This window comes from Hypomesus nipponensis, chromosome 10 (genome assembly GCF_054491055.1).
Source record: "Hypomesus nipponensis isolate SF chromosome 10, ASM5449105v1, whole genome shotgun sequence".
Classification (NCBI taxonomy): domain Eukaryota; kingdom Metazoa; phylum Chordata; class Actinopteri; order Osmeriformes; family Osmeridae; genus Hypomesus; species Hypomesus nipponensis.
Window position 1 is genome coordinate 5,907,444 of NC_140370.1, and position 13,921 is coordinate 5,921,364.

At 45.4% G+C, this 13,921-nt stretch overlaps 3 protein-coding genes across 5 annotated transcripts; 2 read left to right on the plus strand and 1 right to left on the minus strand.

Moving 5' to 3' along the window:
- The first annotated feature begins 5,132 nt into the window (after positions 1–5,132).
- LOC146271021 (myocilin-like) lies at positions 5,133–7,708 on the plus strand. The gene is made up of 3 exons (XM_084708313.1): positions 5,133–5,823; positions 6,333–6,425; positions 6,532–7,708. The coding sequence occupies exons 1-3, from the start codon at positions 5,373–5,375 to the stop codon at positions 7,335–7,337; spliced, it is 1,350 nt and encodes a 449-aa protein (XP_084564439.1). The 5' UTR covers positions 5,133–5,372; the 3' UTR covers positions 7,338–7,708.
- A 10-nt stretch (positions 7,709–7,718) lies between these two features.
- On the minus strand, positions 7,719–13,306 carry LOC146271022 (polyisoprenoid diphosphate/phosphate phosphohydrolase PLPP6-like). Of its 3 annotated transcripts, XM_084708318.1 has the most exons (4): positions 13,244–13,306; positions 10,124–10,326; positions 8,060–9,244; positions 7,719–7,880 (listed from the first exon to the last, which is right to left on the minus strand). In XM_084708318.1, coding segments are annotated over exons 1-3 (594 nt in total). In that variant the 5' UTR covers positions 13,246–13,306; the 3' UTR covers positions 7,719–7,880; positions 8,060–8,855. The 3 variants fall into 3 exon arrangements, with proteins under 3 accessions (XP_084564444.1, XP_084564443.1, XP_084564442.1); XM_084708317.1 differs by lacking the exon at positions 13,244–13,306 and having other exon boundaries at positions 7,719–7,877; positions 10,124–10,812; XM_084708316.1 differs by lacking the exon at positions 13,244–13,306 and having other exon boundaries at positions 10,124–10,812.
- LOC146271023 (peroxiredoxin-6-like) lies at positions 10,789–13,426 on the plus strand. The gene is made up of 5 exons (XM_084708319.1): positions 10,789–11,154; positions 11,860–12,016; positions 12,519–12,665; positions 12,817–12,963; positions 13,290–13,426. The coding sequence occupies exons 1-5, from the start codon at positions 11,063–11,065 to the stop codon at positions 13,416–13,418; spliced, it is 672 nt and encodes a 223-aa protein (XP_084564445.1). The 5' UTR covers positions 10,789–11,062; the 3' UTR covers positions 13,419–13,426.
- Positions 13,427–13,921: the final 495 nt, after the last annotated feature.

A 13,921-nucleotide genomic window follows, 5' to 3' on the forward strand; every position in this document is an offset into this window, starting at 1 on the left:
GTTATCTAAGTCAGTACCATTAGGCCCCTTAACTGTTTTTATGGATTTATGAACACAACCTCCGGTTCTAAACCAAAGGCCAATTTTCTGTTCCTCGCAGACTTCACAAATGTCACATTTGATGTTACTTGAGAGAAATGTAAAATATCCATTAAAACACATTGCAATTACGTATAAATGACCTGATGATTCTGACACTCACAACCGTAAAACATCAATCTTCAAATCTCTCCTAAATTAGCATTCAGCTGCATGTTGTTAATTGATTGACTGACTAGTGCTAGCAGTGTCAAGTTCAACCCTGTGACTCACCCTGCCAGTCTGTCAGAGAAGTCTGTCTTAGTCGTTCAATGATCCAACCACGTGGGGTTCTTTCTCTGGTACACTCTCTCTCTCTTCACACACACACACACACACACACACACACACACACACACACACACACACACACACACACACACACACACACACACACACACACACACACACACACACACACACACACACACACACACAAACACATGACGTGGTTTTGACTCTAACCACACATATCGTATTTCCTGAGGTATCTGGAACAGTCAAAAGGTTAGGGTCTGAGTCAAATGTTTACTATTGAGTTCAACTGTGGGTGGAACTGTTTTTAGACCCGAAGTTACCCAGCCTCTGCTCAGTGCACTGTGGACACCTAATAGGTGTCTTCATCCCTTGGCTTAGAGTATCATAGGGTTAAACTGGAAGGATACGTTCTCACCTTTTCAGCTTTATTTGGTGAACAGCTCTCCAGAACAGCCAAAGGTTCACAGGGTTTCAAATTTTGTACATTCTACAACAACAACAACCACGTGACAGAACAGGCCACCGTCACACTCATCCACAGAGTTACGGCTCTGCGTCCCAGAGGAAGGACACATCAGTGGTTTTCATCCCTAACTTTGGTCTGTTTGGATTTGAGCCGATATTTTGTGCTTTTTAAATGCTGGTTTCATTGGATTTGCTCCGCTAGTTTGGCACGTTCAGTACTCAAAAAGTCAGTCACTTTTTATTTGTGGCTCTTTTTTATTGCTGCCTGTTATTTTCCTTTAAAAACATTATTTTTCGAACTATACAAGCCATGTCTGGAACTTTGTTAAGATTTCAAAGTATAATCTAACAAACGTGTGTCCGTGGCCTCTTTATGAAACGGTGATTTAACATAACCTGACATGTGCAGTGTCTCTCTGTTCTTGTATCCATTCAGACACAGTGATGTGTTTGCATATGTTTTCGATGACATGCATGTTTGTGTGCACTAAAACCACATGTGCTCTTTCATGCAGTTTCACAATTATAGGATTTCCTGTTCACATACTCTAACTTTTTAGATGCTAGATCACGTGTGTCCAAGGATATACATGTGTGTGCGCGTGTGTGTGTCAGGACAGATGACAAGAACCACTGGTCGCTGATGAGTGGAGATAGCTCTCTCTCGGGTGTCAGCTAAGGGTTAAGGAGAAGCCAGCGAGAGGAGTTCTCCTCAATGTATTTCCTTCTATCCCAAAACGTATTCTCTTGAGGCACCCATCACCCACGCTTCGCTGCAGCGCTGTGTTTGGACAGAGGATGGGAACGTCTGCTGCGCTCATCAGAGCCGCAGCACCTAACATCTCACGCCAGCCAGTTCAACTCTGTGGTTGTTGCACCGTGTGTGAGACATTTGGAAATCTAATGACTGATATCTAACAACAGGTCTTCTGACATGATTAAGTGACTGAAAATATGTGACACTGTCATATCCAGGTGATGTACGGATCAATATGCAAGTTGTGTGGAATGCACATGATATTTAGGACATTTCGGAATCTGTTCATGGGCCCAAAGACTACTTGGGCCTACAACTAGGAAAGAGAGTTATGGTACCTTATCTCCTTCCTTATCCCCTCTCATCCCTCATTTTTTTGATGACAAAGTCTCTCATTCCTGGCCCGGCTAAACCTGAGGGACGGAACCCTGTTATTAAACTGTCATCAATGGTAAAAACAGTTGTCTCTTACGTAACATGCACATTACACCTCCACATCCATCTATACACTGTCAAATGTCCATAACACACAGACAACTACATAGTCTCTGGTGGAATTATGGAGGTGTGTCGCTGCATGGCGTAATACGGTAGGAATTTATTGAGGGTTTTAAATGTACAGTATTACGACCAGTGGAATTCCATGATGCCTGCACTTCTAAAATAATATGACCAAAGGCTGATCATTCCTGACAATATTACAGGAATTACAAAGGAAAGGAATTTCTATTTTGATGTTTACACTATATATTTAGAATGCAGAAGCCAAGACAAGACAGGCACAGACAAAGTGACTAAGAGAGAGAGTGTCAAAAATAACATACTATATACTATACTATCATCTTGGTATAAGATGTCTCCTGACATTTAGTAACAAGGTTTTACCAGCAACGATCTTCGAGCATAGGGAGTGTGCTGTCAGTATTTCTTTAGTGACTAAGGGGACTGAGCCCAGTGGTGTGTTTGTACAGGGGCCTGGTGCCGTGTGAGCCAGTCTGCATCTTTAATGAGAGCTTGTGAAGTGAAACACCTGCATTGAGCTGGCAGGGACTCAACAACACTTACAGCGAGGAGGGCGTGGGGAGCCCGATCCACACTGATAACAACAGAGTCATGGCAGACAGCAGACGAGGCTTAATCCGTTACAGAGAAAAACATCTCTTCGTGCTCCCTGAAGGCCCAATTAGCCCTCTACAAACAGCTCTGTGATAGCCAAGGACTTCTGCTCACGCTGAGGGTACTCAATAAATAATGTTCACTTTTTCCCAAAATGTGAGTGAAACTTGTCGACTCCTTCAATCTGCTTTTTTTGCGGTTATATATCTACATTGGCACATAGATGGCAAACCGAAGCACGACCTCACACAACGGCAGCACTAGCTACAATAAGTCGTCATAAAGACATAAATATAAACATACACTGTAACAAACATATGTAGAAAGTCTGGAGAGTTCAGTTGTTTATGTTCCAGTACCTGTGTGGGGGCTCGAGGTCATGAGTGGGTTGGCAGTTCCTGTGTGGCGCGTTCAGAACTGTTTGCACTGTCTGCCTCACCCCGTATATCAGACATACCAGTCTGGCACCTCATGAAACTGGCCATTACCCAATGTTCACACCTTTAAATGTAAGTATGTGGACGGTGTGGGGTGCTCAGAATGTGTAAACATGCCTTTTCTTTCAGTGGATACATTCTGTGATATTCTATCATTAGCAAGCGAGATTTGTGACTAACGTATCACAATATATGACCAATTTTGCACATATCCTTATATTTCCCCAATATAAAATCATGTTTAGTTTTACACAGAAGATTAAAAATAAGAGTGGGGAGTTCATTTACCAATGTTTAAAAAAGTCCCCTCGTTTGTCTGTAGACTGACTTACTGGCAACGCACTGGAATTTTCCAGGCACCGGGGGAGCTAAAGTATTTTGTCCACATTTTACTGCCTTGAATCCGTAGTTTGACTGCTTATCTCATCTGTTGATTTTGTGATTATGTAACTCTGAACTAACTTGTAAACTGTTCCTATAAAATTAAAACATATTATTGGATAGATAACTCCACTCCTCTAAATCAATCACAGCCTATTATCCTGACTGTTCTATGTTTCTATAATATCACTGAACAAAAAAACCTTCATGGATGAGCATTTTGAGCGTCTACACAGGGAAGTCTGGTATCTCAATGGAGTCTGGCTGCTCACTTATTCAACAGTCAACTGGTGAGCTGACAGCTAGGGATGCTGTTTGCTTTACAGTATGTCCAGCCCAAATCTCCAGGGTCAGTGTAGGAGCTCCAAAGTATATGAGCTGGGATGAAGCAAAACAGGATGTCAGGACCTTGATATCACGTAAGAAAACCTCGCTTGAGAGGTGAACGCACAGGGGGACGCTGTGGAATTTTCACAGTGAGTAAGATTTGAGACACCAGGAGGTTTGATCTTGTGGAACAAAATCTCAATGGTGCACGTGGAGAGGAAGGAGGGTTTGAAAGATAAATCATTTCTGAAGCTGTATTAGGAATTGGAGTCAAGCGTGGCTCAGCGCAACACAAATATGCAAAAACCATTAACCTGCCCCCTGAGGGATGAGAGGCAGAGTCCTTAAGCCCCCCCCCCCACCCCCCAAGGATCTCCTGCTGCTCCTTCAGACTTCCTATCATTTGTTTTTTCCTTTATCAACGTACCTTGGCCGTGTGACTGGAGTGAGCCCCCCCTCCAGTCAGGAGCACGTGCTCCACACACCTGCTTAAAAAGAGAGATCCAGGCCCAGCTGGGAGGATGGGTGACTTCAACCGACTGCCAACATAACGTGAATCACATTGCAATAAGAAGTTTGGGTTGCAAACAAACCGGATAAACAATCCAAGTCAAGTATTACTAAAATCCTAGTCCTTTGTTCTAGATTGATGTTGCCGTGTTGTAATAGTGGCCCCAGTGGGATTAAGATAAGTATGGGTTTGGGAGGAAGAATTGCTCACATCCCTCATTCCTAGCCGTGATCCAGACATCCTACCCTGTTAGGTGCCAGTGTGGCCTCAGGTGTGCTGCTGGTGAACCAGACTATCAAGCTGTGGAGTTGGACCGCTTGAATTCCGGTAAAGATTGAAGGTAAAAAAACAAAACACATCAGACTCCCAATTGTATTTGCACCTGAGCATCTAATATGCGGGTCATACATAGCAAGGATATTAGAATTAAGGGTTAATCACACAGTAGTTTAATGATATAACTACCGGCTACAAAGGAAGTAAACAGAGTAGCCGTGATTGTTATCGTAAACAGGTGACAGACAGACATAATAAAGATGTGTTATCCAGACAAAACAACCGGCAGACATAAGAGCTATAAAGACACAATAAAACATAGACAGGAACAAAACACACATAAAACTTGGTCCGTTTTCCGCTCATACTGTCTTACATTCACTCTGTTGCATAGCAGTCCCCAAAACACATGGTCTGACACCCTCATTCCAGCCATATCCCCTTTTCAGATGTGCAGTGCTCCCATGCTTCTTGTTCCCTCCCACCCCTTTCGCACTTGACTGTATAAATATCCCTGTCTCCGCATGTTGTAACTCAGACACCATCTGATTTGACCAGAGAACCATGAAAGGGGTGAACTAGACTAACTAAACAAATACACCAAAAGGATTCATTCAAAACAATAAATAGGATAGAGCTCAGCAGTAGAAGGAGAATCCACCCCAGGGTTAGGTTCGTCACAGCATAGAGAGGAGAAGAAAAAGGCAGAAGAGAAAGAACTCAGCAGTCCAGAAAACCACCCAGAGGGAGAACTACTCCAGCCAGAATGTGGCTTCTGGTAGCCATGTGTCTGACCTGCCTGATGCTGTGCAGTCAGGGGCAGGATCGAGCCTCCCTGCAACGCTCCAGCTCCAGCGACGGCCGCTGCCAGTACACCTTCACAGTGGACAGTCCAGCAGAGGCCAGCTGCCCCGGGGTTCATGGGGGCCCGGAGCTGGAGGGCATCAGGTCCCGCCTCACCCTACTGGAGGCCCTGGTGAGCAGGCTGGTGGGAGGAGAGGGAGCCGAGGCCGGGGGGGGGCTCCAGGATTCCTGCTCCCCGGGGGAGAAGAACCAGCTCCTGCAGGACAAGGAGCAGCTGAACAGGCAGGTGCAGGAGCTCCAGAGGAGGGTGGACGAGATGAGCCGGGAGGCTGAGACACTCAGACAGAGACCCTGCCACCAGCCACAGGCCCCTGGTGGCCCTCTGCAAGAACTCAACCAGAGAACAGAGAGTGGTGAGTTTCACAGTCAGGAAGAGAGGCAATTTTCTGATGCATGCACATACATGCCCACTGTGCTGATGTATTCACTGTAAATTAAACAGGTTATTATAATGTCATTATTTCAATTGAGATCAATTGAGGATGAGCTTTTTGGTGAGTTGTGCTAAATGAGCTGTTTCTGTCAGCTGCTTTGTTGGGAGAGGAGGTATTTACGATGTCGACAGCTCTTTTACAGCTTCGTCACATGCGTGTGTATGTGTGGGGAATGCAGTAACAAGGTTTAAGGGTAAATAGCATGCTAGGAGTCCACTGAGGCTTTGATGTGGTCAGAGAGATGTAAAGAATGCCTCAGGATGTCAGTTAGTGTCCAGGTATTGTTTAACACTTGGATTGCATAGACTTTAAAAACAACCAAGCGTAACATAAGCTCTAACTTAGTTACAAACCAAATACTTTGCAAATGACCGCTTACTGAGATCAATGAATCTGTGCCTCCCTCTTCACTCCTGTCTCTCACCCAGCCTCCGACAATGGTTCCTATCAGGAGATGAAGGCTGAGGTGACCGAGGTCCCAGCATCCCGTCTGATTCCAGAAGCAGCCCAGAACTTCACAGGTACAGTGTAGGAGCCTTACCCATTCAGTTGTGGCTACATGTCGGGAGATCTCCTCACGCGATGCAATGGCCAAGTGTGTGTGTGTGTGTTTTCTCCTGTGACCAGGCTGTGGAGAGTTGGTCTCGGTGGGAGAGCCTGTGCTACACAGGAAGGCTGACGGCATCACAGGGAAGTACGGGGTGTGGCTACAAGACCCCGAAGCCCTGCTCCCGCCGTACACTAACAAGACCGTCTGGCGCATAGATACCGTGGGCAAGGATGTGCGGCAGCTGTTCGCCTACGAGGACAAGGAACAATTTGCCCGTGGATTCCCCATGAAGGTGCTGGTCCTACCGGAGCCCGTGGAGAGCACAGGGGCCACCCTGTACCGAGGCTCCTTTTACTACCAGCGCCGACGCAGCCGCACACTCCTCCGCTACGACCTGGCCTCCGAGAGCCTGGCGGCCACCCTGGAGCTGCCCCACGCCGGCTTCCACGGCCAGCACCCCTACTCCTGGGGGGGCTACACCGACATCGACCTGGCCGTGGACGAGCAGGGCCTGTGGGCCATCTACAGCACCAGCAAGGCCAAGGGAGCCATCGTGCTGTCCAGCTTGGACCCCGACAGCCTGGAGGTGAGGAAGACCTGGGAGACCAACATCAGAAAGAACACGGTGGCCAACGCCTTCATGGTGTGTGGCCGGCTGTACACGGTGGCCAGCTACACGGCGCTCAACACCACCATCAACCACGTCTTCGACACGGCCACTGGGGAAGGTCGAGCCATCGCCGTGCCCTTCCGGAACCGCTACCGCTACAACAGCATGGTGGACTACAACCACGCCCAGAGGAAGCTGTATTCATGGGACAACTTCCACATGATCACCTATGACGTGAGGCTGGGTAAAGCCAGCAGCACCAGTGCCCTCTAGAGAACAGAGGTGGTACAACAACACGTGTGGACTGTAGAAGATAACATTTTGATGTCTGTGAGAGCATTACACTGAGGCCTGTTTGTTTTTAACTTCGCTTCACTAGAATATATTTTTTCTACTTCATTGTAAATAAGATGACGGTAAAGAATTTCCTCCCTGCCTCATACAGCAGCTACCCATGTTTGAGCCCCTGAGGCCGTGCTTGGTCTCAGGAAGAACTCCCCCTGGTTTGACTCTTTATTTAAATGTAAGATTTATTGTCTATTTCCACTTCCTTTGTTTAACCAATTATCATCTGTTATGTTATTGTTCACAGGTAACCATTATATTAACTGAGCTTTCAATAAAAGCTATTAAAGGACAACAAAGTGGCCATGATTGTGTGTATTTTTGAATGACTTTACTATTAAAAGCGAAACCTTTTCAGTATCTAGGGCCGAAACACATATTTGGAGTGGGTTAGGTTTGCCGAGTGCAACACATTGCAAGTCATTCGAGAGACCAATAGACCTGCTTCGATCTGTTCCAGAGCTCCATCTGCTGGAACAAAAAACGAAGTCATGTAAATACACTACCTATAAGCTATTATAGACCCACGTATTTTAGCTTTACCACAAGCCCATACTGTCAACCCCACTGCAGTTCTGACAGAGATGACAAGGATAAATGCTCTCTAACCTCCAACAATGATTATTTAGGCCAGTGTTACATAAACTCACCACCCCCAAGGGGGACTCTTCGGGTGGGCGAGAGGCAGGTTCTCCACTAAAGGGCTGGAGGGATGGGCAGCATTGGGGAGGATGACACTGGGGCTGGGAGTGACCAACACTGTACAGGGGGATGAGTTATGATGACAGTCAGGAGACTTGGTGGCAGCTGCAAACCAATGGAAACTTTGTTGAGGGTTTGGTAACCCCCTCCTACACACACAAACCCTGTCAGCCAGTACAATACCACAGCACCGTATATGGGCACTGGACTGCCAAGCATCACATGTAATAATTTTTTAACCACTGAAGATCAGATAACGTTTATATCAGTTTCATCCACACGCAAACTCTCCCAATCCTTTTGCTCTCTCTTCTCTATTAACAGCATACAGTCTCCTCATGTGGATTGACATGCAAAAGAATTAACACACAAATGAAATGTGAACACATGTTTATATGAAGCTCCTTTGAATTGCTATACTGAGAGTAGAAGTGCATGCAATACCAGAACAATTTTGCTATGAAATTGCATGTGTGTTTCTACATTACAGACCATCCCATTCCAACCAATACAGTGAAACCTCTGTGACCTCACACTTGAAAATGTAACAAACATGTAGGACACACAAGCTATACACACACAAACACATATATAGACAAATGATAATCCAAAAAAAACATAGGAAGAGAAAATGCTCAAAGAATATTTTGCTGAAGGCACACAGTTATTTTCTCTGCATTTCCTGGCCTCCACCTTGATAGCATCCCTCATTTGATGAAACCTGGTAAAAGATCCACCAGTACCCTACACAACGGCTTGTCCCTCCCCGAGCAGCAGAAGCAGGAGGTCTTGTAGGCAGGCCCAGGACACCCACAGCCTCTCCACTAAGCTGTACTGGCAGTAGCCCATGGCCAGGCCAAAGCTCACATCTGTCACATAGTGCCTGGCGAGCAGCAGCCGGGACAGTCCCACCATGGCAGCCCAGGCCAGCACCAGCGCTCTCATGGGGGCTGTGCCCACCAGCTGGGCCGCCAGGAAGCGGGCACACATGGCAGCTCGTGTGGCGTGGCCCGAGGGAAAGGAATAACGCTCCTCAAAGAAGGTGGAGAACATGTCGGAGCGGTTCTGGACAGGCCTCCGGCGGTGGAACAAGGTCTTTGTTATTCTGACCAGAGCCAGATCCAGTAGGAGAGCTGGAAGGGAGTGAAAGACACATAGAGGGGTGATAAGAGGATGTTACCTTCATGAGTGTCAGTTTTTGTCAAAACATCAGTGTTAGTAGGACTCCATTATCCTTCACGATAATCCTAACCTTTGACCTTTTCAAACTCTATCCTGCTGCTGGAACATATGCCAACTGAAGGCCTTTCCCAAGTACCTCAAAGCATCTAATCCAATAAGTATCATGAGAGACACGTGCTCTACAACTGGCATATAATCACCAACAGCCGTTTTATTTCCTGTCCATTTTCAGAGGTGACTATCGGGAGGTTAAAAGGATAAACAACTTTCCACGGATGCATCCTTTCCCCGTCCTTGGTGCCGCTATGCAACAGCTGCCGAGTTGACTACTCTGCAGGAGGAGCCGCAACTGAAAAAGAAACCTGTCATTGATCGCAGGACGCAATCGATGGACATATTTAAAGTGATATCAGACAATTACTGCAATGCTGGGGATTTGGCCAATTATGTTCTGCCCTATAAAGACGTTATCATAATGCCGATTTGGGAAAGGCTCTATAATCGTTTCAGCGATTTCCAGGATTATCCTGCATGCCCTGGATGACATATGCCTTTGGTAGAATAAGAGATTCATTACAAATGTACTGTGTCAGTACCTCCAACAATGCAATGGTATATAGCCTATAAAATAATTCTTAAAGCACAAGGTTAGAAAGAGAAAAGTATGTTCAGGGATATGTCTAACTTTTGCCAGTTGAAGGGCTATCGATTGAGAATTTGCTTTTTATGGATGAACGTTTTTAGTTATTTATCACACACATTTGCCTTGAGTTCTCAGTGTTAAATGTGAGCTTGAATAGCCTACAGAAACTCGACATGGGGTTGCTTACCTAATACAAGGTTCAGCATCATCTCTTGTTCTGTGACGGTCTCGCTTCTGAGTAAACAATAAAAGGTGCCGATGAACCACGGAATGGCATGGCCAGAGAGCTCCACCAGCCTCACCAGGGGTCGTATGCTGCCCCATGAAGAGTCCTCACAGGCGCACACACCCAGCCGCTTTGACAGCCACAAGTCTATGGCTAAAAACAACCTGAAGGTAATAACAAAAATGGACTGATTCAAGCTTACAGAAAAATCCTCTGTTTGTGCAACTGAGGAGACATGTGTGCAACTGGAGCCTCGGCGGCGGGACGGGCACTCTGACACCCGGTAACGTGTTACTGTAGCAAACTCAAATTTTCCATTGACAGCTGTCCCACTGATACTGCCACTACGACTGCTATTCCTCCTTTGCTTGGGCGACGGCATTATTCCCCGGGTGGTAAAAAAAAAAAGAAAAAAGTATAGCATGTAGGCTATTTTATTTGTTCGTCGATTTGGCTTGTATAAAATTATATCCTCGTATTTACTCGCACCATCCTCAAAACTCAAGCACCGGACACAATGAAGTTAAAATGTTACCAACTGTTGTGAGATGGATTGAGTCACGTGACACGAACTGACATGACAAGTTTGGTCTTCATTTTAACTCATTGCAGGAAAGTAGGCTACTAGGCAAAGTAGTGGAGTCGTCGGACAATTGAGTTATGAACTTAAATTTGCAGCATATTCAAATTCCAAAAACAATGTGTTTCGTGCTACTATAACATAGCTTAACAATAAACAAAAATGTAAATGTAACTTTCGGAATAAAAAAAAAGTGTTTCTTAACCGGGGTTTCCACTGCCCCGCCTAATTTTGCCTTCGCCTCTCATCATCTACCTACTCACTTCATCCAAGTCATCATCACTGACGTGCTGAGTAACCGTTTGCCGCCTCAGCCAGCCATGCCAGGTCTCTTGCTAGGGGATGTGTTCCCTGATTTCGACGCCGAAACAACTACCGGCAAAATACAATTCCATGACTTCTTGGGTGACTCGTGAGTAATTGCTAGCGAATAGACTACTGTATACGGTAGAGCGGTGCATCGATTAGGATATACATTCACATTTGTTTTTGTTGCAATTGCTAATACACTAGCTTACTTTTATTAAATTACGGTTAACAGGCCTACATAACTGATTGGACTACGGCGTAAGGTTTCATATCGTAATCGGTTACTATTGTGATGAGAGGATTTGTTTTGCACTCGAAATCTGAGGACAGGCGATACATCAATGCAATTACTGTACTGTATTCCTCATTTTTAAAACGCTTTCGCTAGTTGGGCCCTCCTCAGGCTATATATATAACTATTATTTTTATATACTATTATTAATAGGTATGGTAGGCTACCAACAGAAAGCAGTAGGCTACATGAATCGGATGTGCTTTTAGTTAATTAAAACGCTGATATAGCACTTGTAGCAGTAACCACATGCTCCACATTCCACTCCTTTGACATGTAGGCCACCACCTTTATAGACTTGTTCGTTTAAACAAGCATGTAGTCTATGTTAATTGTAGTTATGACATGTGACAACTTTCAAACATTGCAAAGAGTCTCTTAAAGACCAACCTAGTCAACTTGAGTAAACCTATAGCATTATAACAGACACACAGGAGCCACTGGGAGAGATGCTGACATTCCTCTCCAGGCCACTGCTAATCTCCCTCATACTCTCTTTCATCTCTCTCTGCTTAGCTGGGGAATTCTGTTCTCCCACCCCCGTGACTACACCCCAGTGTGCACCACAGAGCTGGGTCGAGCTGCCAAGCTCAGTAGTGAGTTTACCAAGCGCAACGTCAAGATGATCGCCCTGTCAATCGACAATGTGGAGGACCACTGTGGCTGGAGCAAGGTATCAACTGTAACCCTGTTATGACTACATCATATAAAAGCTGTCCAAAATCCATTTGTGTCAAGACCCATGACCAAATAAAAATAGCTACCCTAGATCTAGCCGATGCCAATTGTTTTTGATCATTTTCTTGTTATGAATAAATTGCAAGTCTGAATGGTTAGATCTAGCCCTACATGACATAACTTGCGGCCCACCTCATATAAGAACAACTTTTGTTTACTGAGGCCCTGCAAACACTATTTTGTCATTTGTGCTGCTAACTGTGGCTGGACCCTGCAGCAATATAATCCAGCAACCTTCAACACTTGTCTCACTAATGGAAACTCTGATATTTACATTTACATTTAGCAGACTTACTCACGGTAAGTACAGGGACATTCCCTCCGAGGCATGTAGGGTGAAGTGCCTTGCACGGCCGGGATTCGAACCAGCGACCTTCTGATTACTAGCCCGATTCCCTAACCACTCAGCCACCTAACTCCCTGATATGGCTTTTAAGGACATCCTGGCTTATAACAATGAGGAGCCTGGCTGTGTCCTCCCCTTCCCTATCATAGCTGACAGTCAGAGGGAGCTGGCAGTGTCTCTAGGCATGCTGGACCCTGATGAGAAGGACAAGGATGGCATGCCCCTCACAGCCCGCTGTGTGAGTCTCCCCTCTTTCTCTCTGTCCGCCATCTTTCTCAGACACCCAAACAGCCCTAAATCTAAATGCGGATGTTAATTATGAGTTACCAGTCAAACTCACATATAGGAGGTATGTCCTCATTTGGGGGTATTTGGCCTGTGCTTTTCAGGTGTTTATCATTGGTCCAGACAAGAAACTGAAGCTCTCCCTACTTTACCCAGCGACAACTGGACGCAACTTTGATGAGATTCTCAGAGTGATTGACTCCCTGCAGCTCACTGCACAGAAACGGGTAGCCACCCCTGCAGACTGGAAGGTGAGACTATAGTAACTAATGTCTTTCACCATAATCATCAGAACAATAACAGATACTGCAACTTCAGAAGAGTGACATGTACTGTATACACAAATTCCTGGTCACACGTATAGGTTAGACCTTACAGTATTTATTATAGGTTTGAATATTTTATTAAAGATTTGGATAGGCCCCTATGGATTGTCAAGAGGAGCAAGACCAAAAGTATTCTAATTCTACCTGTACTTGTTAAAAGTTGCAATGTCAACAGTGAACATTATCACCCAGGGTTCATTCTCACATCAAACTGTGTCGACTCTACCTCTTGTTCCAACCCTCCTGTAAAGCCTGGCGATCGTGTGATGGTTCTGCCCAACATCCCAGAGGACGAGGCTGCCTCTCTCTTTCCTGCCGGGGTGTACAAGAAAGACCTGCCCTCAGGGAAGAAATACCTGCGCTACACACCCCAGCCATGAGGGGCGCCAAACCTCTCACTGTCACTGACGGGACCATCATTACAGATAAAGAAGTGATTGCTCCTTACAATGTATTTGAGAGTATTAATCACAGAAGGTGATTTCGAAGTTCCTGTGTCATGAACTCAGGTAGGCATGCCATGATTACCCATGGTATTTAAACAAACAGACCACTTCAAAACACTTGAGAATTACAAACGGATTATGTGTGATATGAACTCAGAGGCTTTTTCACAAGTCTGTTGCCTCATGAAAAGCTGAACATGAATAATAAAAAATAAAAAAACACAAATGTCACAGAGCATTTGGCTATTTATCAGTGTGTCAGTATTGACTGTATATGAATAGAGAGTTTGTAGTGGAGGTTCTGGATGTTAATACAGGCCTCCATCAATGTGTAGGAAGCCTGGTCACTGTAACACCTGGTAAAGGTCATCACAGAGCGCTGCATATCAGTTGGTCCGTCGTTTGAAGTTGGCTGTTAACTCAGCTGTGTGGGATTT